Raw genomic sequence first — 25,239 nt, 5'->3', positions numbered from 1 at the left:
ATAACGATCCCTCGGATAATCGAAAAAGATAATGTTCAAGAGAACCATTTCCCGGAAAATCAAGATAGACCGCGTAAAATTAATCGGCATAGAGATAAAAACTGCCGAGGTGTCTTTATTCGTCTTCCTCAGTTGTTTAAAAACCGGTCGTCCCGCGGTGACGAATGATCCTCGACGGTAATGCTCATCGATGCATACGTTATCGTCGTCGTCGACGGAGTGACCCTCGAGAATTTTATTCCCTTGCGAGCAATTGTCGACAGTAAAATTTCCGGCGTACATTGAGAGCGGCACTTAATGAATGTCCAATTGAGAGTTTTTCATTCTCTCCGAGAGTGATCCTCGATAATAAAACTCTCTCGAGTGCGCACTTCGCCTAGTCTCAGATGTATCGCGAGACATTTGACTCTCTTCTCGCTTCACATTCGTCGAGCGCGACCCACCACCGTTTTTGATCGGTTAATCGAGCGATTAGCGGTTTTCTGTTGTGTTCCACCGCGTTCGTATCGCCGCTCCGGCCACGCGATGACAGAGTATTAAATCTCTATAACTCTCTGTTAATACGGTCGCGATATTAATCTGCGGAGCAGCTTTTTTCCTTCCTCCTCCGAGCATGTCATTACGTGAGATTAAGACAAGATAATGATTACGCTCATTTCGCTCTAAGTAAGCGCCATTTATCGTTTTCTGGAGAAAAAAAAAAGAAAAAAGAAAAAAAGAAAAAAAAAGAAAAAAACATGAATTTTTACGAGCGGAAAATGCCTAGGGACGACTTCTTTTGAAAAGATAATTATAGTTAACGTCAAACAAAAATAAATGTCCGATGAATTCACATTGGCCTTGTATTAAGTTTATCACTTGGTGCATTTTTTATGTGCGATTCGATCGTCAAGAGCGGCGGAAAGAACACGTTGACGCTTCGCGCGTAACTTTCTATTTCCGGCGGTGTTCACGACATCGCGTCGCAATCCGTCCGTACGAGGCGAAAATTATTTTGTTAATCGCGCGTTCTCTAAGCCCTCGCGTCGTGATTTATGTCGTCGCTTGCGCGCGAGATTATTATTTCTTTTCGCTGAGAATGGTAAAAACCATGTCGCATATTTAATCTACAAATTAACTCGAAGACACGCCGCGTAATTACGCGCGCGGCCACTTTTATCATGATTTATCGCGGTCCGGAAGTCACGTTTTAATGTTTTTTCGTTTCGTTAAGCGCAACATCATCACCTCTTTTTTTTTTCCATCGTTCAAAACACATGTTTTTGACAGATACATTTTTGTCGAATTTAATGCTCGATACTATATGTAAGACAAGAAAGAAAAGGAATGCACATTAAAATTTACTATAAAAAAAAATTTACATCACACTACATATCATGATTCCGTCAATAAATGCATATCCTTCGAGACTTTATTCATTCGTTTGCCATCGAAAAGAAAGATTTTCTTCAAATTCAATAAACCTGGAGATATTTTCAACGTGATGTCCTTAATGAGGTATTATGTAACATAATTAAGATCGTTATTAAAATTGAATAATCGCGTTAATAAATTTTAATGGTCTTTCCTGAAACTAACTAATCAAGTTACAAAGCGTATAATTCCATATTCCTTGCTTATCCTATTTTTATACTATTTCTTATGGGATAATGAGAAAATAACTTTAAATAACTTTATAAGATTTTCTTCGAATCGATCAGATTTGAAACAATTTACCTTATAAACAATTGCTAGCCATGAGAATAATGCCATGAGCATATTGGAAAGCTTTCGTTATTACGGATTATTTTCACCTCATTAAAACGTTTTTCGCCTCATTAAAAACATTTCTTTACGGTATTTCTAAAATAAACATTCAAGCCTCGATTTGATTTTAGCGTTCCATAATATATAACGCATGATGTTGACTCTTATACATCGTTCTCGTTTCCTTCTTATTTAATCACAAGGCACTTGAAAGTTTCTTCATTTATCGAAAGAGCATCTATAGTTTATCTATCAAGGTTGCCTCGTGTTTATGACGATGGCATCCACAGCCGGCTTGAATCTGCAGGTGGCTCGCCTGTTGCAACCGTTCACCCTCTCGATCTATCCCACCTTTATATAGCGATAAAAATATAACCCGCATTTGTATAGTGCGTGTCGATTTCTAAATAGCACGTAACGTCGGTATGCCGGTTCTCAAATATAATACAGATTCGAAATCCACGAGATAAAGTTACCTGACGCAAAGATTCCTCTTTTCCAGAGGCACTTTCCCATATGCCGATTTCACCGTTGGCCGAATTTCAAATATTGACGAAGAGGGAGTCAAATTCTCGATAGACATCGATATATTTTCAATTTGATAAAATTATTGAAATTTATAAAAATGGAAAAATTTTCGTTTCCAATTGACAGCTTTCATATGAGAATTTTTTTCGAATTCACTAAACTTTTTTTATATTTTTAGCGAAATATGAAAAATATTATGGCACATTAATTGAGATTAAAATTAAATGGTTACAAAATACCATCGCAAGCATCGTGACGTCACGTTGCATTGCAGTGCGTCATTGCGGTTCGCGTTACACGCTGCCGACGGAGGCATCGCAAACTCATTCGCTATCAATATCGGAGATGGACTTCCGTGTCGCGGTGACGTAGTAATCGCGAAACTGCCAGTCTCCTCGGCATTTCTTGTTTCCATTTCGGGAAAAAAAAAAGAAAGAAAGAAAACCCCGACGTTTATCTTCGGGGCAATCGTTTTATGAGACGGTCGCAAAATACGTATCATCATAGGTAACTGCTCATTATCATAATCATTATGCTCGCTGCGCTTGTTTATGCAACCGGCTTCGATGTGTGTGTATGTGCGTGTGTACGCGCGTGCGCCTCATGAATTTATTGCCTCGTGCCTTCTTTTACTTTGTACCGTCGTCGTGCTCGAGTCACAATTGAAGGACAAAAGTGACGAAGCTGAAGCCAATGCGTAAGTCTCTTTACGATTTCTTGCGGCCGATCTTTTCGACGATAGAAAAATCATAGCGCGCATGCATAGCGTCGAATCGTGTGGTCATCGGAATCGTTATAGCTTTTTTTTCTCGAATTTTGATCAACGATCTTTTCAGATTTATTCCTGCATTATTCAAATATGATAATGAGTTAATAAAATTTTGAGCGTGTAGAGAGTATACATTAATATGTGTTTTTGCCAAAGTAGATTATGATATTATCGACATAATAATTATTACGTCCTCATTACTATTCAACGGGGGGACTAAGGAGAATCATTTGCTCGTTGGAAGCTTATAATTTGCAAAAAGAGTTTTCTCAATTCTCTTTTATCCGAGCAATGATTTTCACAAGTGGAAAGTTACTTCAAATTTTATCTAGAACGCGCTACGCGCGTTTATTTCCTACTGGTTATGGATCACTCAGAATGGTATAAGCCAATGAAATGCACTTCCTGATATATATTTGTTCTCGCGGAATATTTTTAGAACAACATCGTGCAATTGTCCTTGCGGCATTTGAAAAACAACCGGTACCTTTTAACTCTGTTGAAGCGCAAAAAACGCGTCGTTATTGTTATCGCGTGTGCGAATGACGGGGCAGAGTAGTACGCAGACCGTCTAAACGGGCCTGTCGATCACCTCTGAATAGATATTCCGGCATGTATCAGGCTGTTCAAAGCTGCTGGATGTTGCAAAAGGCAAAAGCGGAAAATCCGCCTCCAGCGCGACGGTTTTTATTTTCTTAATTAAAAGTGCCGCGCGCTCTCGAGAGAGAAAAAGAGAGAGAGAGAGAGAGAGAGAGAGAGAGGGGGGGGTGTTTGCTCGCGTTGTAATCTGTTGCAAATTAAATAGGAACGATCGCGATGTGTCGTGATGTGCGGATGTGTGGTGAGAGAGAGCACGTCCGCGGTCTCTTTGAATTATCGATGCCACTTCTATGGTTATTGGAATCTCCGTTATCGCGAGAACGCGGCAAATAGAACGTCATGAAAAAGTCCATTCTGATGCGTTCGACTTTCTCCCTTCTTTTTCCTGTCGGATAAGACGACGAGAGAATTCGATCCTGTTAAAAATGACGTCCCCAATGTGATCTTGATTTTCTTATTGGAAGTAGTAGTGCGGGGGGGGGGGGGGAGTAAAGTCGAAGTCCGCGGAACGATGAACGGCCTTGCCAGCAAATGAAATTCTCTCTCTTTCTCTCTTGCTCGCCGCTAAACATTCGACTCCCGATTTGCGAAATGTTTCGGGAGAGTGTCGTTCGGATTGCATTCGGATGCGCATCCGATGTCAAAGGCGCCATTTCGCTCCACCGTGTCCTTTTGCAATCGCCGTCGGCGCGGTGGGAAATAGAGGAGGCGGAGGAGCAGGAGGTGGCAGGGGAAAAGATCCTTTTGGTATCTCCGATCCTCCTGTCGGAATGCAAACTCCGACCTCGCCGCGCCAGGTGCCGATTCTCTCACGCACAACGAGTGTCTTTCGCCGCCGTTTTCTTCCCGTATTATTTGCCCCGCGACGCGACCCTCTTCGGACGAGATCGTTCCCGTATTTTTAGAAAAATACCGTCGCGCATTAAAATCATCGTGAAATGTATGCGCGCGCGTAATTATGCTGTAATAACGCTCGGGGCGCATCATACGGGGAGCATTTAATGTGAGCAGACGCACGATCCGCGATTTCCAACGTATTTCCCGTCGTAAATTAAACGTCCGCGATTAATAATGCTGCAATTTAACGCTTAACATGATTACAAAACATTTTGCAATATACTTTTTTACGTAATTAAATTACAGCGTTCATTAGTTATTACCCCAACGGATCGTATTCAAGAGAGCCAGTATATATAATGCAGAGTTTGCCAGTCGTCGCATCGGGGGTCGCGCGTTTGGTTATGCATCTTTTTCCCTCTCTGATAAATTTCGAATTATTACGTGCTTACAATATGGTCGATATCTTTTTTTTTCGCGTTTTTACACATCGCGATTTCGTGCGGTTTGCAGCGATTTAACAGCTATACGAGACAATTTATTTATTTCAACAAAATCTCCGACACCAAATCACGATATTGCGCAATGCGACGAAAAAAAAAGGGGGAAAAAAAACATTGGTCCACTGGCGAGGTCCACTAAATTGGATTGAATTTTTAACGCCGCTTTTTCGGCAGTACAACTCCATATGTGAAGAAATTTGTTTCGCGCTTTCCGCATATTTTTTTTTATCGAGGATCATTACATTTATCGATTTTGCCTTGATGTCCCTCGTTGCGTGCATAATACACGCGTAATGACAAACTGCCATAGGCAACTCGAAGACGTTCGCCTCGTAAAGAGAAGTGAAATAGTTATTTACGATATCCCAAGAATGTCCATCTCGCCATCTCGCGATAAACGGCGTACGCTCTATGAATAGAGCATCGAGGAAGAACGGACTTATTATAGCCTATTAAAATGTCCGCAAACTGCATTATATCAAACCGCCCTCTCCTCCGAATGTTGGATGTTGATCGAAATATCGGGCTCGTTGATCATCGACAGTTGACGGCGGTCTCGAAAGGCGGGCTTTTTCTATTAAAAAGCCGAGAGGCGATCGATAACCGTTCGACGTACACTCGTGAATTCGGGATGAGGTCAGTGTCACGTCATCTGACAAATGCGACCGCGTTAGACAAGAAACGTCGATGCGACGTCGTCGTTAAACATCCGCGCCGTTATTTGTTTCGTATAATTCGAAGCGGCACCGTCATCGGGAGAGCGAGTTTAAGAATTAACAGAACGTGACGTGGCTTAATTAATAATTTAACGGATTCCCTCATTATCATCGGAACGTACAAAATATCAAATTGGCAATGACTACGTTAATGTTATTGACATTCGCGTAAAATCGCGTACAAAATATCGAATTGACTATGACTTCGTTAACGTTAGTGATATTCGTGCGAATGTGGCCTATAGATGTATATTATTCATGGACGCGTCACACAGAGAGGATTGTAGCTTAATTGGCAATGTGGTAATTATTACACCGTTCCTTGACACAGCCGGTAAGATTTCGAACATCGACAGATTAATATACGCGTATCGACGAAATCTGTTACATCATGACGTGCCGGAGAGGAACGGTCGTTTTTCATATACTTCTCAGCGCGTGGAAAAAAAAAACGCTTGAATACAAAAACCCAGTCGCCTCATTATAATATTTTTTTATACGGTATCTGTAATATTTATCCAACTTTATTCGTTTTATGCGATCCAATGAGAAAGAAAATATATGAAACTTCATGTCAGGAAGCAATCGCAGAAAAGAGACGGGAATTTAAATTGCAAATCGAACGCGATCGGCGTATATACCGATGTAAAGTATAAAATATCGCACGTGGCTGATACGTAATAAACACTCCGGGAACTTCCGAGGATGTGCGCGCGCGCTGATAAGACCCAGCGATAAGATTCCGCGATGCGCCTCGAATCGCTCGTTTCGGCTCGAGCGGTGTCCTGCGGCTTCCTCGATAACGATCCCGAATGTCTCGAAACTTTCGTATCGTCCGAACGAGTCGAGTTCTTCTCGTCGTATACACGCGCGCGCGTGCGAGAGAGAGAGAGAGAGAGAGAGAGAGAGAGAGAGAGAGAGAGACGACAGAGCAGAGAGAGGAGAGATAGGGAAGGGCGAATTCGAGTTCGTCGGCCGAGAAACGTAATTTTGCGTCGGACGAAATCGCCGGTGTTCGGCGGATCACCGAGAGGGTTGCTGCTCGCTCGTGGTGTCGTTAGCCGTGCCGAGGGAGTGAGATCAGCAGCGCCCGCGCGCGCGCGCTACTCAATAAATCAGATCCGCGGCATCGTGCGCGACGCGTGTCGGCGGGAAGCGAGGACGGTCGAATTCTGTCACATGATCCGTCAACAGAGATCACCCGGATGAAATACGCGCATCCATCGGATGTACCGGGCGGGCCGCGGAAGACCCCGGGCTCGAAGTCAAGTGTTTACGGTTACATGTTGGCGCTGTAACGCCAACTCTGGCATTTCCGGAGCATGGGAAAAGAGGCATGTAAAAAAACGCGAAAATTAGATTCGACGAGCGATGACTTTTGCGGTCGCTAGAACGCACTTGAAATTATTCGTCATCGTTGCTTAATTATATTTAATTACACAGATCACGCTGATAATATGGCAATTACGTTGTCGTTAGATACGTTGTTAGTTTCTTCATTTTGATAAACGTGACGATTGACGTATGCTGTTTCAAACGAAAACGCGGATCTTTCAGTCTTTTTTTTATTATGAAATTTAATTGGCATGTCTCATCTAAAAATCTTTAATAAAATATTTCCGACAGATATTCATTCTATCCAACATTGTATTTTCATATCGTCGTAATTTAATTTTCATTCATAATGATTACTAGGGGATTATAGTAATTTGAAGTATGTGCACTATTTTAGCATCAATTGGAATAATATTGAAGTTATTGTACGAAATGAGTTTATTTTTTTGCGATATCGATCAGTGGAATCCATTGCTCTCCTGCTTTTAATGTTTTTTTTTTATTTTTCTTTTAATTTTTTGCTTCGTTCAATCGTTCATGAAATAGTAATGCCTCCTTACTTAAAAATAGTTACTTCGGAGTTATATCTAGGTATAGAACTGCTTAATTCGTTGAAATATAAAATAAAATAATAAAATATAATTTTAAAATATTTAAGCACAATTTTTGCTTTGAAAATATTTTTGCTCTTATTATAAATTTTTAGAAACACTCTAATATTCACATTATAAAGATACAATCATGATGTACAAATATCTAGATGTAATACATCTAACTCTGCCATTTTCAAACAAGAAAGCATTATTGATCACTATACATTTCATTAAAAAATAAATTCTATCGATCACCCCGCTAATTGCCATACTCGGAGTAATATTGGATGATGCCTAGCAATCTAATTATGTTATAATTAAGCATGCGCTTTGAGTTATTTTACGATCGATTTGTAAAAATTACCAGGGTACTCAAAGGCAACAATATAATTGACTATCATCGATGAATAATTCTATTATCCCGCGAATTACGCAATACAACGATGAATGCGTAACAAGGTAGCATATTTTAATAATAAATCAAAATACGCTCGTCCCCGTCCTCGCTCCTACATCGTTATCCTTTAAATCCCCGGGTTATTAATAAAAACTACATTACATTTATCGCTTTTACTTAATTATACAAAAGCTCTTATTAATACTGGTAAATAAATGAGATTCAACGGTACCGATAGTAAATACATGGGATCCGCTGGATAATTACCAGCGATTAATTATCAACGATACGATATCTAGATACGCGTAACGAATAAATGCGTTTCATAAATAAACATTTCCATTCATTTGACGAAATGATATGGTACCTATGTATCACATCGTGTTGTGCCTGCTGAAGGATGCTGCGAGGAAAATGTTACGCGTCTATCGACGCACTTTCTTCGCGCGAACTTAATGTTTTATTCTTTCTTAAAAGTGAAGGAAAAGGCCTTAATCGCGTATAAAAATCAATACAGAGAGAGAGACATCGCATCGGTGTTTGACGACAAGGAAAGTCGCTTGCACCTGCATAAAAAGTGACCTTTCTTTTCATAATTCTCCGAGATATGGAGGAAAGTCCACGTCTTTTGCTTTCGCATCTTCTTAACTTGCATCGCGGTCATCGCGATTGCTTTTGCGAAGAAAGGAGCCGGCCCAACGAGAAACCGACGGTGTTTCTCGGATTTTGAAGAATCTCACAATCAGACGTATCGTACATATATAGGATAGTTCAAGAGAGATATATATTCTTTTATCTGTTTGTAGAAACAGCCTTCGAAGATAAATCGATATCTTTCGTTCTATCGGAACGGCACCGAAACTGTACGAGTAAATATTTCAAGTACACATTTCGTGATATGGATGACAACACGGTTACCTACTTAGATGCTTTTAAAGAAGAAATTTAAAGATAAAGATAGATTCTTGACAAGAGTTTGCATTTATATGTTGCCCGATGCACTTTTTCATAAATGAAAACTATGAAATTAACTGTTATTGAACAAAAAAATCAATAATGGGAAAATATAATAAAGTATTATATATAATCACATCACATATAATATTCTTTATTCGAGAAAAAACAAAAATTTCTGCTCTTTTTACCTTCTGTAAGTTTGACCTGATCATCGACGAGAAAACGAGGATACTAAAATATTCTAACGCTGTTTTGACTTCGATAAACTTTTAATGTATTCGTCAGCGTGAGATTGATAGCTTTATTACTATTCATTACCACGTTACGTAGTCGATAGCTAACATTTCGCTTAAATAGCCAGCGATCTCTGATTTAAAAGTACGATAGTGAGAGATCGGCGAGTTCTAACCCGCCGGAAAAGTCGCGATTATTCGCATGCGGAAGCGGATCGAGCGATTCGCCCGCGATAAATATCAAGAATACGTCACGTAGCGCGCGAAGATAACGATGATGATTTTCAAGTCTTTTTAATCGCGGAAAAGAGCGACGATTGCGAGTCGGTCGAATTATGGCCACGGTTATTCGATGAGAGATTTTTGCGCGGAATCATCGCGCCCGGGAGTTTATCGCCGCGTTTAACGCCGCGCTAAATCTTTTTACTGCCACAGGTTTGTCGGTCCGCTATTTTTTTTCCTCGACCCCTCTTTCCCTCTGTCCGTCTCTCTACCCTCCTTCTTTTTTTCATTTACGTCGGGATAAATGCTTTATTGCCCACCGATCCGACCGGGTCAGCGGCGTATAATCGAGTGACCCACGCACACGGAATACATGACGTGCAATTCTCAGAACAGAAAAATCTAGTTTTTCAAAGACAATGCCAGAACGCGGATTAAATTTTTCTTTAGAAAAAAAATTCAAAGGGGAAAAGGTATAAGAGAAACGTCACTGTATGTTGCTAGATAATCTTACAATTATTTTCTATTCTATTATTTTTCCACGTCTGTAATGAGAATGACTTCGTATAACTTGGTTCGTTACTCGCAATATGTCGATACTTTTAAAATATTTGTTATCGACTGTTTTTTTCCCTGCGCAGATTTTTATTCAGCTCTGCAAACAAGAAAAAGCGACGTGATAAAACTGCTCCGATAATTCCATTGATACGCGTGCAACGTTGGTTCGCAAACTCCAACCATTTGTGCTTTAAGCGAAGATACGATTGGCGAGTTGAATAATAATACAACTTTCTCGATCGGAATGATGCAAGGTTATAAAGCTCATTGCATCGCTCGCTCACACTCCTCTCCCTTTGTTTACATCGTTTTAAGCGCGAAAACGCATCGGCACGCGATAAGAATTCCCGTTCGACGAAGAGACCGAGTTATATCGTCGCGAGGCATACCCCGGTGGCATATCTTGACAATATTTTTCAACACGCTGCCGTGTTCTCTGCCGTTAAACCAAACAACCCGAGCGTCTTCCGTTTATTATCTCGCGTTGGTGAGCGTCTTGACATCGGATAAATGTCTGGCGTAACATCATCCCATTTGTCGGGCGACTTTGCGAACGCTTGTAATACTATCTTGTGGCATCGACAACAAATTTGTGCGCTTGATGTTTTATTTTTTAATTAATTTAGAAGTGTTGACGATTTGTCACGACATTTTTCGTAAATTAAGTCTCAAGTGATGAATTGCCAGGGGATGGTAAGTAACGCGGTCAAACGTCCTTAATTTAACAGGTATATCGCGCCTCATCGTACAATCGTGAATTATACTTCAGTGTAGAGAGATTATTCGACGTTAAATATTGAAAGATAAAAGGAGAGCGCCCAAGAAAATTTTTATTATTTATTATTATTTATTCTTAAAGAAATCACCCCGTGTCAAGATATGCCGTGAATTCTTACAACTTGGTGAGCGTGAGAATTCCGACGTAAAAAATAAATAAATAAAAGCTGGTTGCAAAATAATTGGAGACGCGATATAAAAAAATTCTCTCTCGTTAGACAAGATGAATTCGGGGATTTTTATCTCGAAGTAAACCACCGCGACTTTTGCGAGTCGCTAATGAATGAATTACGCGCGGAAATACGGCGCGACGAGCGCCGTAATTTCGCGAGCGCAAATAATGCTCGGGATGATACGTGTTTACCTTCGTATAACTTTGGACGAACGCCAGAGATGCTGTTCACCGCGTCAATTCCCTACTGGCAAACCGCCGAAATCTTTGTCAAACTATATGTCCTCGCGTGTTCCGTTATATATCAGCCACTTCGTCGGGAGAAAAGCGAGCGTATGCCGCGCAGAATCTTTTACACGTGACGACGCACGCACGCACGCGCGCGCGCGTACATCTCACACACACACACACACACACACACACACACACGCGCGCGCGCGCGCGCGTGGAGGAGACGTCGTTGTCAAATTTAACGCTCGTTATAAGCTGCGCGTTATCGAGTGATTTATCTCGTCGCTCTTCCGGAAAATCTCTTACGAACCGTACAGTCCAGTAGTTTCTGTCAGTGCGAAGCGGATGATTCAGCAACTATGTCCTGGAGATATGAAATAATTATTTGTATATCTACGTAAACGCGCACACGTGTAAACGCGCACGCGTGATACAATTTTATTTCGCGTTTTCAGCTTTTTTTTTTATTTTTTTTTATTTATTTATTTTTTTCTTCTTCAATAATGTAAATCTGTGCGCACGGACTTTTTCTTTTTCATTAGTATTTTCGCGGACGATTTATGGCAGCTATAAAAATAATGTACTACGCGGGTGTTTTACTGAATTTTATTCTGCAAAAAGAAACATGTTGAATCCGATGTTTGTATGGATAGTAAAAAATAAACTTGGAAGCTCGTGTCCTTTTGTATAATCAATCTGCACGTAGAATTTACACTTTGACATTATATTAATGCAATTATTAACGGCGATGATTCTATTAATGTTTAATTAGAGCAAGTCAAAAATTGGGTGAAATCAAAAAGTTGATTGCCGAAAAAAAAAGCTTTTATGTAAGCGACGCGTGACTCCGAATCTGTAAATTTATTTACACACATCTTTATCGCACCGAGAGAGATAAAAATGAATAGGATATATTTAAACACGAGTATATATGAACATTACGAAACTTAATTTTAAGCCCGCGTTGCGTTCTCAGTGCAATTTACACGTAATTATTTTGTCCGTAAACATTCCAGGCCGTATTAAAGTCTCCGCAATAAACCCTAATAATGTTAACGTTCTGATTTGACATGGGCAATAAGTGAAGAATTTCTTGTAACTTCACGATTACAAGAACAGTCTATCGCTTCTCGCAACTGAACAACGTTCGAATCACACAGAAACACAGAAAAAACAGCTTTTGCTGAGGTATCTAAAAATTTAACCAGATACAGATCCGAAAGTAATATTTTGAACTATCGAAATAATTATGCAGGACATTTAAATTGTTTATATAAAGATTATAAAACATTTTAGCAGTGTTATGCTTTAAACTATGCTTTAATAGTAATTTTCATCATCTGTGTACAAGCTTTAGATTTTTTTTAATTTAGATAAAATAAAATCGTTCATCCCGTGAAGAAATCGATTTTATATTCTTATTACTTTCGTCACTTTAGTAACATTAAAGCGGAGCCGCCCGCCTACATTCGAGAAGCGTAACGATATCGAGGGATACAAGTGTGTTTACAAGAAAGACGTCATTCCCGTTCACAGGTCCACAGTGAATTAACGATACGATCGTTCCCTTTGCATTCGACAAGATCGCCGTTGCAGGACCTTGTTGTCCTAACTCCTTCTCTCCCCGCCTCCCTCTTCCGTTTCTCTTCCCGGAGCTGTCCCTTCGCCGTTCTGCGAGTACGCGTTTAACGGCGTTTCGCGAATAAACCGTGCGGGACGATCTGTCCGCCGTGCGAACCATTTGTACCTGTGTTTGTACACAGGGCCGAGAGGGGAGGGGGGAGGCAGCGAGCGAGCGAGCGAGCGAGCGAGCGAGAGAGAGATGGGCGGTTGATTAGAGCAAGTCCGGTCGTGTCAACATAACGAAACGGACGGAAACGCGGCAACGCCGCGCGTGCGGACGGACGACTTTGGTAGCCGGCCGATCCCGACGCATGCACGCACGCACGCACGCACGCACGTACGCATGCACAGGCCCGGTGGAACGTCCGCGCGTCCGAGAACGACCTTCCCTCCGCACGATCTGCACCGCGGAGCCAAGGAACTCGCCGTGTCGTGCCACGCCGCGCCGTGCCGCGCCATGCCATGCCGCGCCGTGTTGCGCCGCGCAAGTTTCTAGTTCTTAGTTTCGTTCTTCGCGACGAAGAACGCAGATTTCTCCCGCGGTTGAGATCCAGGCAGATCATGTTGCAATTGTCGAAGATTTCTTCCAATCTCTTTTTCCATTTCTTGTAAAAATTTAATTCTAATTAACCTTTGTAAACAGTTCTGCGAGATATTTCGCAGTTTTAATATTTTTTATCTTTTTATTATGGAATACAGTTATATAATTGTATTCTTCAGCTAGTGATAAATTTGATTATAATTTGCATAAAAACATAAACTAGAAAGAAGATAAATAACTAAAAAAAAAAATAACTAGAGAGAAGATAAATTGTATAATATATATCTGAAATAGACAAAAATGTAGAAAATATTGTAAATATTAAATATACATTAAATATTTTTAAGAAAATTTTTATAAATAACAGCTTTAAATCGATAATATATTTGTTTACATGATATTTCTTTTTATTATATCATTAACGTATTTTCAAATTATTGCAAGAGGAGAAAACTATGTAAATCTACTTAGTTGTTTGATTTGCACATATGCGAGATTTTTGAAACGATTAATTTTACTATTTATTGAATATCAAATGGTAAGCAAATCATTTGTTGAACAGAGTGGACTTGGTTGTTGTATCCGACTCTTCAACTCTAGTACTTTTTATTCATGAATATTAGCTTTTATAACTCAATATAATATCCTAGGTATTGTTAATTTTTTTTATTAGACTTTTTTTTACGCAATGAAAGAATAATGTCGAAATAAATATGAAAAGAATACATTTTCATTGAATAAAATTTATCATATTTTTTCATCCATTGGCAGATTTATGGATAATAGCGTTTTATAGTTTTATAAGACTCTTATAATATTCATACGCAAATTACAGAAACCGGGAACGGGATGGGGAGACGAGGAGGGCATGAGGCAGACATAAATTATACGCATAATAATACGCAGCGTTGCGTATCGCAACGTGAAAAAACTTCGTTATAAAGTCTCCGCAAAGCGTATAGGAACGCGTTATCGTATCTCGTTGCTTCGAGCAAGTACAGATCATGACTTTGCAATTAAACAAAAAAAGAAACAATGAGAAAAAAAAAGAAACAATGATCGTCCCGGTTGATAAAGCCCGAAGAATTTTTTTTTTTTATATGCACCTAAACGCACAATTATGCCGTCTTTTAGATTTTTTTCCATTTACGCGAGCGATTAGTTGTAATTAAGTTCTTATGTCGTACACGTAATGAGATAGCCTTAAGGATAAGGCGACAGCAGCGAACACTCGTTATGGAATCAACGAGTCATGTAATTCGCGGCTTGTGTATATAATTTTGCTATTTCCACACGACGGTTTTTCTTTCCCCCTACCACTGTTCGAAGATCGCTCATTCGCGCGTGCGAATTTTCGCGGAGGAAAAGAAACCGACGGAGACAACTGTCGTGACCTCTGTAATCGCGCGTCGTGCGATCGTAGATATCGCTCAGACGCCGCTGCGAGCGCGCTATGCGACGTGCCTCTCGATTATGTGGCCGTAATGAATTATCGTGCGCATGTCTCTTGCGAAAGGAACGTTGTGACATACCACCGGGTAAAAGCCATAGGGGTTGCGGAATTAAATCCATACGGTCTCGCGTGCAGCGCACTCGGGCAAACGGGAGAAAGGATTTAATCATTGTGGATATACATGATGATAGCGTACGTTCCTGTCCAACGCGATATTAACGTCAATCAAGGTGTACTCGCACGATTTTTGCGAGCATGCCTTTATTATTACGTTACACACGCACGCGCGACGGGTGGAGTGTGAGAGAGTGGGTCACTTTTTCACGTGCCTATTTATCTGAGATAATCCTCGTGATATATTTACAGGCGATATAATCGTCGAGTATTTCGTTCTATAGATTCAAATGGCAAGCGTCATAAACTTCTCGAAATCGAATAATAATCATCTAATAATCGATCTGCGCGGTAGGCTCTGACACGACCGTTATTTATACGTTTGTAAGAGATAAATTAATTCAGTCGTTATATACAGGGTGTTCTATAAGTCGAGGTCAGTCACTCGAGAGATGAATGGGGACCCAAAAACAAGAAAGTTGATACGAACATATGTCCGAAAATGTATTATTTTCGAATTATCGAATTTTATGTTGAAATTTGAGATTACTTTTCTTTCGAGTTTTTTTGTCAAAAAGTATGGAGTCTTGATCTCTATCAAGAAATGTTAAACGAGCTATATTTTCATGCAATGTATCCTGTGTAGTGCTAAAGTAGCCTGTAATTTTTTATTATTTAATTTTAATCATGTTATAAAACTCATAAAGATCATTTCTTCTTTCAATTTTAAGAGAAAATTCGAAAACAAAGCGATTTAAAATTTCAACATAAAAATGATGATAATTCGAAAACAACGCATTTCCGGATTATGTTCATATCAACTTTTTTTCTTGTTTTTTTTTGCTTCTCAATCACTTCCCGAGTGATTGATTTCCACTTGAAACACCCGGTATAGGCACGTGCGGTTTTATAGAGGAAAAACAGCTGTTTATTAGAGAATTAGAGATACAATCGCGACTTGTGTGAAAAAGAAACAGCTCGCAGAGTGCGAGGGAGAACGTGACATTTGCGATCGCTCGTGCTTCTGTTTCCGAGGTGACATCTCGCTTAGCATTGTACGGGAGCGCTGTTAATCTCAATCTGACAAAACATCGCGTTGCTCGGGCACAATGTGCGACTATCTCCTAAGAATAATGCGCGTCAGCTGATTCAGTTCAGGCGTATGAATGAACGGAGCGGCTTGCCAACTGTGATAGCTCTCATCAATCACGTCTCGGCGCGTCTTCGCTTGAAAAAAGAAAAAAAAAAGAAAAAAAAAGAAAATCAGGAAGAGAGGAGGAAAAAAATAGATACTATCGCGCGAACTCGCTCTCATTCTCGAGGAACGTTGGCGAATCCTTGGCGAATAATCGCGAAAACTCGATCTCCACATAAGAGCGTGTTCTCCTCACGAGCACACCGCCTTCCACGAAGCAATTCCGATCGGCTGCGGAGATTTTATTCAATTAATTCGCGTCGCCGAGGAGCACGCGATATCCCGAGCGCGACGAACACGTCCTAGGGGGTTTCGACTCGCAGTTGGCACACGTGCGCAGGTGGAGTGCGGTTTTTGCTGGGTAGCAGTGGTGGAGGTAGTGGTGGTGGCGATGGTGGTGGTAGTGGTAGCAGCGGTAGTTTTTTGCGCCAACCGCGAGGTCTCTAGTGGCTTTTTCCCTTCTTTTCTTTGGTACCCACCCGTGGCACGAGGGAGGGAGAATGATGGAGGGGAGGTATGAGAGGAAGAGCGCGACACCCTGTAGCCGCGTGTCGGAAGAAGAGAGCGTGACGCCGCCGCCGTCGCGAAAAAAAGGAGGGGCGGGGGGAGAAAGAGAGACGGAGAGAGAAAGAGCAATCGAGGATCGCGGTTCGTTCCTTCCAGCTGGCCAGGCACGACGAAGGAGGCCTTGTCGCGCGGCTGCTCGTTCGGTCAATGTCTTCTCTTTCCTCCTCGCTCTCTCCCTTCTCGACTCCTCTCTTTCTCTCTCTCTCACACCACTTACTATACACACATACATACATCCCCGTCTCCCTCCGTCGACTCCTCGCGCTCTTTCTCTCGCTTCCTCTCGCTCCCCGCTCTCTTTCATTGCTTCCCCCCCCACTAGCAGCACTCCCGTGCTGCATCGCGCACACGAGACACGGGTGCCTGCGAAATCCCTCTGTCATCTTGCGAACGAACGCCCGTCCGCGGCCAGGATTATCCCGCGCCGTGCGCGATCGCGAAAAATCAGTTCGTCGCGCGCGAGCCTCGGCGTCATCGTTGTCGTTGTCGACGCCGTCACTCTCGTCGACGGCGAGGAGATCCGACACCGCCGCGGATCAGCACCAGTAAAATCCATTGTTCGGTCGGAGAATAAAAGAGAACGCGGTGCGTTCGGAAATGTGCACTCGTATCGCGGTTTGAAGGCGCATTCCGAGGGCAAGGAGGAGGCGTTCTCTCGTTCGAGCTTTTTCCGCCGGCGGCCGCGCGCAACAGCGTGAAAGTTCCACGATCGTTCGCCGCGGACTCCGGCGCTCTCTCAACTGCACGTCGTCGATGACGTTCTCGATGTCGTCGTTGCCATCGTCACCATCGTCACCGTCGTCTGCCTCGTTATCCACCTCGTTGCTCTAGCCGAGCTTGTTTCTCGCGGTCAGGATTTGCTCACGGTGTTTACTGCGTGTCGTGTGTAACGCGCGCGCGTGTGAGTGTGTGTATGTGTGTGTTCCGCGGTGCGTGCGCGACAGCGCGGAATTTCAGAGCATGGCTCTCGGCGACGTTGTCGTTCCCATTGTCGTCGCCGTCGCCGTCGCACGTTAGGAGGAGCAGCGTCGCGCGGGCGCGAAGAATGAAACTCGATACCGCGGATTTGCGGACGAGACACTAGCGGCTTGCGGTCCACTCCTCGATAACGGCGACGCTTCACGTTTTTCGCGAGCGCAGGTGGGCGCAATCTCCTTGTATATCCATGGATTGATTCGAATGGCGATTTAAATCTTGTCAGATCGATGAATATGGCACTGATATTTCGGGAAGTGACGGTGTATAATGGTATAATTGATAGTACAAATTCTGGCCATTTCTTTTTTTATCATTTACAATAAAAATAAAACTTTTTTGCAATATATTAAAAAAAAACTCCATTTTTATGACATATTTTTGCAAATGTGTTCAGATATTTTTTCGATGAAATCAAATTACAAAATACAGAATATTTGTAAAATGTAAATATTCTATATATTTTATATATATATATATATATATATATATATATATATACGCATTTTTATATATATAAAAAGATTATTTTCATTCTATATATTCTTTTTCTTTGTTTTCAGAGTGCAATAAAGTTAGCTGGTAAAAATAATGTCAAGAAACTGCACACATTGCTATCAATAGTGGAGGAAAAACCAAAGGTGGATACAGGACAGAATAACAGGCACAACGAGCACCACATCAAAAACAATTTCAAGCACAACCACTACACACATAATTCCATACTGACACCCTCGACGCTAAACCAGGTAATTGAATGATCCCAATCAGATTGCATAGAAAGTCAATCCTCTAATTGTCAAAAATAATGTATGATTATAGTATCATATTTTTTTTCGCAGGGCCTAGATGCAGGTACAAGCGACGACAGTGGCAGAGCGTCTGAACAATTGCACGGCCCTGGGATACCTAGGGATTGCCAGGACGCAGACAGTTCCAGGGACCATCTCAGCGATGTAAGTTTTACATATGATAGTTATGTAACTAGAATATGAATACGATAGCTTATAATTAATGTTGTAATAAATATTAATTCGTGATTTTTAAGTGTAGGCAAACATTCTACATTTGATCATAATATATCTTTATATTAGCATACTATTATCCTGTTACTTCCTAGTTGTATAATTTAATGTATGAATTTATTTGTCATATATTAACGTTGGTTTTTTTTTTGCTAAATTAATAATATAAAGTTACGAAATTACTTTGTACATTTATTCAAAAGTATATTTTTTGTAATACAGGCTAGCAGTCATTGCAGTTCGGGTAAAGGTTATATCGTAAGTATCATCTATTTTTCATTAATCTATAATTATAGTAGATTATAAATTATACATATAAATAAATATATATTAATTTATCATTTTATTTCAGTGTGATAGTGAAGGAGAAGACGATAAGGTATGCACATTTTCTTAATTTTATTATTTTAAAGAAAATTATTGATCCCTTTTAATCTCATTGTTTTTTATCATTATAGGGCTCGGATGCCGAATCTATACTCTTTGAATCTTCTACCTCACCTCCTCTCGCACGTAAATGTAAGTAATGCTTTCAAAAGTGAAAAATGTGAATATTTATGTATTGTAAAAGAATAGTTTTTGGAAAAAGTATAAAAAGTATCATCATTTCTCTATATATTATGTTTCTCATTTCTTTCTTTTTTTTTTCTTATTTTTAGACGAATTGCCATCTTCTTCGCCACACGTTTTGCCACCAGCAAACGGGGCAGGCGGATCTCCCCCGGATACGGGTGGACAAATTTCTAATCCAGCAACGGATGCTCCGGCACCTATACCGCCTCCTGTGCCTGCATCTGCACCAGTTCCAACAGCGCCGAGTCCTCCCAGTCCCACATTGCCCCCACACATATCCCAGCCTCCTGTAAGTAGTCTTCGCGTCATAAAAACTCATTCTTCTTCTCGTACACAAAAAGAAAGGATTAATATTCGTTATTAATGTCTGGTATTTCAGATGACTAGTCCTTTGGCAGCGAATCCACGTGCAATAGCTCCGCAACAGCGGCCAGCTTCCCCCGCTCTGCCACCACCCTCCCTGTCCCAACAGCCGCACACTACGATACCTGCATTACATCCACCTAACGTGCCCCTCGTCTCGTCGAGTCATACAACTAGTCCAGCGGTAGCCAGTTTAGGTGTCACGCCAGCAGCACCATCGAACGGAGCGGCCACCACGAGTTATCCACCGCCCATCCCTATAGCCGCGTATCCACAAACACAACCGTCATATCCACCGCTCTACGCACCATATACCGCTTTAAGTCACAGTCCGTATCTTCCGCCAGCGGTACCATCCCCTTCTCATTCTGCTTCGTCACGCACTGATGTGGTAAGCTATACATATCGTATTGCATATCATTGACAAATATTATTTATCTTAAGTACAAGACGTATTTATAATGAGAATAATAATTGTTTCAGAGAGGGAGTAGAGCTTCCCCTTGTACCAACATAAATAAGCAGACTATAGGAAATAACCATGCGAATCACAATAATACTCCGCTAAGCGCTGCCACCACAACATGCGTATCTACTATAACTAATACAGTTACCACGGCAAATACAATCGTTCATAGAGACATGGTGGCCTGCAGTCTATCCGGAAGAAACAATAACTCTCCCCGTGGACACAGCCCCAGTCGAGAAAGAGAGAGTTACAGGTAAAATATTTCTATCGCTATTTCGATCACAGCATTGGTCGCATTTATCAGATCATTTACCTACATTGACAGTTAACAAGTTTTAATAATAATTGTTATTTTTGTTACAGCAGTAACGTGAGTAGTCTAAGTCGGGGCAGCATAACGCCTGTTAGTGTGCCAAACACCTCCTCTCCAGCCAATTCTAGTCTACCTGCATACACCAAGCCACAAAGTTGGATTAGGTAAGCAACTAAACACTTTAAATATTCCAATAAAAATCAAATAAAAAAAACGATATAAAAAAATTTTATTTTCGATAGCAACAACACAGTTTCTCAGCTATCCCCAGCGACAGCTACATCCGTTCCGAGGCCAACTCCACCACCGGTACCACTTGGCATACACACATTTCCACCACCGATGTTTGCAGCGCCTTTACCACCACCAGTGTCTAGCTCAAGCCCGCATACTTCACTGCCCTCGCTTCCTCCTCCGACGACCAATCCCAATCCGTTTTCTGCAGAATCTCTGTTCCAAACAAGTAAGCTTATAATTTGACTTTTTAATGCGTTGTACTGTAGGTAAATATGGGCAGATAATAAATGCACTAACCAAAAGAAGGGGTGACACATGTTGCAGGTCAGGCAGATCTTTTGAGGAGAGAGCTCGATAATAGATTCTTGGCGTCTCAGGACAGAAATGTTGGGGTTGGAGTGGGGAATTTGGGTCCACCGGCATATCTTCGAACGGAGATGCATCATCATCAACATCAGCATACGCATGTACATCAGCACACGACACCATTGTTGCCACCGACTGCAGCAACAACACTTTTTCCACCTCCAATCGTAAGAAACATATTTATTATACAATGAGACAATGAAAAACATATATTTTTTATATCTGATTATGTGTGAATTTATCACAAACTCGTTTATATATGTAAACTAATATTAAATTATTATTTTTTAATAGTTTAAGGATATCCCAAAATTGGGAGGAGTCGAAACATCATTTTTTCGTGGAAATTTGAACCTTTCTGGTTATTCTGGTTTTAATACTGGTCTTCTTCATCCCGGAATTGGACCGCCTTCGACACCTTTTGTACCACCTAATCATTTGGCTCCGTTTGCGCCAAAGGTACTTGGCAATACAAGGATTAAAAATCCCTTTATGTATTATATGTATATCTATTTGAACGTTTGATTTTTTAATCCAGAAAAGTGGAAAATGGAATGCAATGCACGTGCGTATTGCGTGGGAAATATATAATCATCAACAAAAGCAACAGGCTGAAGCTAAGGCGGGAAGTGTCGTTAGTACCAAAACTGAGTTATTAAGACCACCGGGCCATCTTTATCCAGCGGGACCAGCCAGTGGTCTTGGACTTGGTGCACCATCAATGGCACCTCCGTTTCCTGCTAACATGCCATCTGCTCATCCTGCACCACCTCCACCTCATCCTGTCGGTTTTCTGTCTACAACAGCCTCACATTTAGGTAATAGAGGTAACAAAGATTTACATTTATTCTCGCACGTGAGCACGTCATGTTTTTATATATATATATATATATATATATATATATATATTGAATTGTATTATTGTTCAGACTTTGCATTATTGTTATAATCTTTTTTTTTTATATTTTTATATTACAGGAGCAGGAATATCTCCCTTTGGAAGATATCCTTCGACGTTCGGCGCGCCAAATCCCAATTTCCCAAATCTTTCGACTTTTCCGCCAAGAGAAATGCCACCTTTGGGAGGACTCAGTTCAGTGCACGATCCATGGCGAGGGTACGTCATGCAGAATATTAATTAGTTTTTGGATTCACTTTGCTATTTTTTTTTTTTTTTTGAGTATTTTTTACTGACTTGTAATTATGAATTTCAGATTACAACGCGCTACTTCTGGATTTCCACCGACTACTGTTTCTTGGGGCCTGAAACCAGAACCTCCCGCGATAGATAGACGCGCCGAATTGGAAGAACGAGAGCGCGAGCGTGAACGAGAGAGAGAGCGCGAACGGGAGCGTGAACGTGTCGAACGGGAACGCGAACGTATCAGACGCGAACGGGAGAGGGAGAGAGAAAGAGAAGAACAACGGGAAAGAGAAAGGCGAGAACGCGAGAAAGAAGAAAAGAGAAAACAGCAGGAAGCAGCTGAACGGGAACGAGAAAGGCGAGACAAAGAACGCCGCGAGATGGAGAGACGCGAAATGGAGCGTGAGAGACTCTTACATCAAAATCGGCAGCATGTAGTTGTTCCACGAGATCGTTCACCGCTCAGAAACGGCGCGGCGCCTTTGGATACTGGGGAAGTGCGGGTAAAGGAGGAACCACGTAGCAAGGACGACGAAGTTGTAATGCTTCCACGACCACCGGTGCCTGGCCCTGGAACAACAGGAACCGCACCAGGAGCTGGACCAAATCCACTGCCCGATCCGAGACCATATCATCATCCGCATCCGCATGCCTATCTCACAAGGCATCCGCACAGTATGCCGACTTCGCATTCCATGCCACGTAGCATGCTTCCCACTTTAAGCGCACATCCAATGCAACATTTCCCACCGCCATCGGCGCCCACCGGCCAACCGGGAGCTCCTTGGCCGAGCGATCCTTTTCGAGAGTATCGTTTCGACACGCTACAACAGTTACGGTATAATCCGTTAGTAGCGGCGTTTAGAGTTGACGAAGACGAACGGACAAAAATGTTCTATGCACCACCGCCTGTAAACGCACTCAGGAGTAAGGACCCTAGTCCAGGTCCGCTCAGCAATTTACATATGCATCATAGAGCGGGACCCGGGCCAGGAGTACCGACACGTCCTCTCGAAAACGCTCTCATGCACACAGATATTCATAAGAAAGAGGACGGATCGCAGTCCCGATGATACATCGTTCCAGCGTCCGCGAGCGAACGCACTGATGGACCGACCTTCTGAGCACCCCACTCCCAGTTAACGCTCGGAATTCGGTGCTGATATTTTGCTAATAACAGAGAAGAAGCGTTATTTAAAAAAGAAAGTGTATATAGATACTAAATATAATAAATATAATATTTATAATTATCGAGAAAAAAAAGGAATACAGAAACGCGTAGAACTATGAAACAAAACGTAACGAAGATGCCTTGCTACTGATGCCGGTGTTCCACCAATATCGGCGATGAATGATGACGTTTCGTGAAATAATTATGGAGGCATCGTTGATGTATCACAAATAATAACGCTATCGTTTGTGAATTCTGCAGTTTCAGTGATTTGACTGTCTGTAGTGTGGTAACGAGCCCTAATTATTACGACGATAACTATGCGTACATTTTAAAAAGTATCGTGTGTAATATTAATAGTTATAGAACGAGGTTACGTAAAAAAAAGGAGAAAAAAAACGAATCCAAGTTAGAAGAAAGAGTTAAGCGGATCTCTATTATTACTCAAAAATTATTTAATTATTTATTTATTATCGTATAAACGAACTTGAATCTCTATTATCGACATACACGCGCGTAAGATTTGCCCTAATTTAATTGATGTAATATACAGATCGAATGTAAAGTTACTTCTTCTTAGACTTTAATTTGTATATTAGAGACGGTAGAAAAAGGAGACGGTATATAAAAAGTGAAAAGTGTTCTTTGGCTTACAGCGGCACATGCTTCTTTCATTTGCATGCTGGCTAAAAGCACTCCCGTGCTTTCCTGTGATATAAAAAGAAAAATTAAATCAAGGGTAGTAAAAAAATCATCGATTCTTTTATCGCGAACCGTATTTTGCATTTGACAAGCGTGAATAAAAAAAAAAACAAATCAAACTATCTTTAATAAAATTGTGGCAATTAGATTTTTCTTTTATGTTTTCGGAAAACACAGGACGCTTAATGTAACAGCAGTTTGTCCGTGCCAAAGTGCTTCAATCAAAGAGTATTTCGTACTGTGTGCATGTGCATATAACATTCAAAGTCTGTTTTTTATACAAGAAAATTATGTGACAGTTTTATCCTTCTCTTTTAACCATTCTCTTCATTCTCAGCCATATACGTCGTTGTGTTACCAGAAAGCCAATTACGAGATCTCTTGAAAGTTCTGTGCCATGGACCAGGTTCGAATATTCCTGGTGCCTCGAAAAAAAAAATCATGACCTTCCTGAATAATCGGTATCATTCTCAGACTCTATTTCGTTTATACTGTAAAATCACGGTAAAATTGTATATTATATAACTACACACGCAGTTTAAAAATTGTAGATATTTTTTATCGATGCAGTTACATTGTGATGCAATGATTTTGTTCATGTAGATATCGCGAAGTATAAAAGAGGATTTTGTGTGTGAATAGGTTTTTTTCTAAAATTGATTCTTTGTAAAGGAATCTAATAATCATAGTTTCTATCAATCTCGTTGTTTTTAATATTTTTACCAGTCCTAAGATTATATATATATATATATATAAGAAACGAGGACTGTTAAAAAGAAGATAAAAAAAGAGGTAACGTACGATGTTCTTTTATATAAAAATGGAATGAAAAAAGGAATGCCTTTAAACACACTTCATTTTAATAAAGGACGAAGACTTGCGTACATCGCGCGTGAATTTGATATGGATGAAGCTGAGAATGTATAAAAGCAAATGAAACATATGTGCATGTATATATATATATATATACACACACACACCTCATTTGCTAAAAACAATTCACAAAAATCTTCTAACCGATAATTTAATACAAAATATTTTTCTCACGTTTCCTCAGATTCTATTTACCATTGTTCTCACATAGCATTACTAAAAACATTTGTTTTATCCACTCTTTTATTTATTCACGTGTAAAAAATGATTTAAACAAATCCTATGATCCAGCACACCAAATGATTAGAGGAGAAAGATAGCTGATTACAAAGAGATTATTAATATACTAATGTCGATTTTT

At 40.8% G+C, this 25,239-nt stretch overlaps 1 protein-coding gene across 6 annotated transcripts in view; it reads left to right on the top strand.

Annotated features, from left to right (window-relative positions):
- The window catches only part of tay (tay bridge kinase), a 32,100-nt gene extending 7,346 nt beyond the window's left edge, over positions 1 to 24,754 (top strand). Inside the window, exons 1-16 of one of the 6 annotated variants that reach the window (XM_025217512.2) lie at positions 17,898 to 17,915; positions 18,206 to 18,391; positions 18,485 to 18,598; positions 18,890 to 18,925; positions 19,020 to 19,046; positions 19,126 to 19,186; positions 19,327 to 19,529; positions 19,620 to 19,994; positions 20,087 to 20,325; positions 20,436 to 20,549; positions 20,628 to 20,848; positions 20,926 to 21,155; positions 21,283 to 21,447; positions 21,527 to 21,815; positions 21,967 to 22,105; positions 22,203 to 24,754. In XM_025217512.2, coding sequence (XP_025073297.2) covers positions 17,913 to 17,915; positions 18,206 to 18,391; positions 18,485 to 18,598; positions 18,890 to 18,925; positions 19,020 to 19,046; positions 19,126 to 19,186; positions 19,327 to 19,529; positions 19,620 to 19,994; positions 20,087 to 20,325; positions 20,436 to 20,549; positions 20,628 to 20,848; positions 20,926 to 21,155; positions 21,283 to 21,447; positions 21,527 to 21,815; positions 21,967 to 22,105; positions 22,203 to 23,205 — 3,405 coding nt within the window. In that variant the 5' untranslated portion in view covers positions 17,898 to 17,912 and the 3' untranslated portion in view covers positions 23,206 to 24,754. Of the gene's footprint in view, positions 1 to 17,897; positions 17,916 to 18,205; positions 18,392 to 18,484; positions 18,599 to 18,889; positions 18,926 to 19,019; positions 19,047 to 19,125; positions 19,187 to 19,326; positions 19,530 to 19,619; positions 19,995 to 20,086; positions 20,326 to 20,435; positions 20,550 to 20,627; positions 20,849 to 20,925; positions 21,156 to 21,282; positions 21,448 to 21,526; positions 21,816 to 21,966; positions 22,106 to 22,202 lie in introns of those variants that run through there. The other 5 variants (XM_089080275.1, XM_089080278.1, XM_089080274.1 and 2 more) reach the window with 5 other exon arrangements.
- Positions 24,755 to 25,239: the final 485 nt, after the last annotated feature.

The sequence above is a fragment of the Pogonomyrmex barbatus genome, unplaced genomic scaffold (assembly GCF_055798465.1).
Source record: "Pogonomyrmex barbatus isolate J1 unplaced genomic scaffold, ASM5579846v1 scaffold3, whole genome shotgun sequence".
NCBI lineage: Eukaryota > Metazoa > Arthropoda > Insecta > Hymenoptera > Formicidae > Pogonomyrmex > Pogonomyrmex barbatus.
This window is presented reverse-complemented; position numbering and strand designations above follow the sequence as displayed.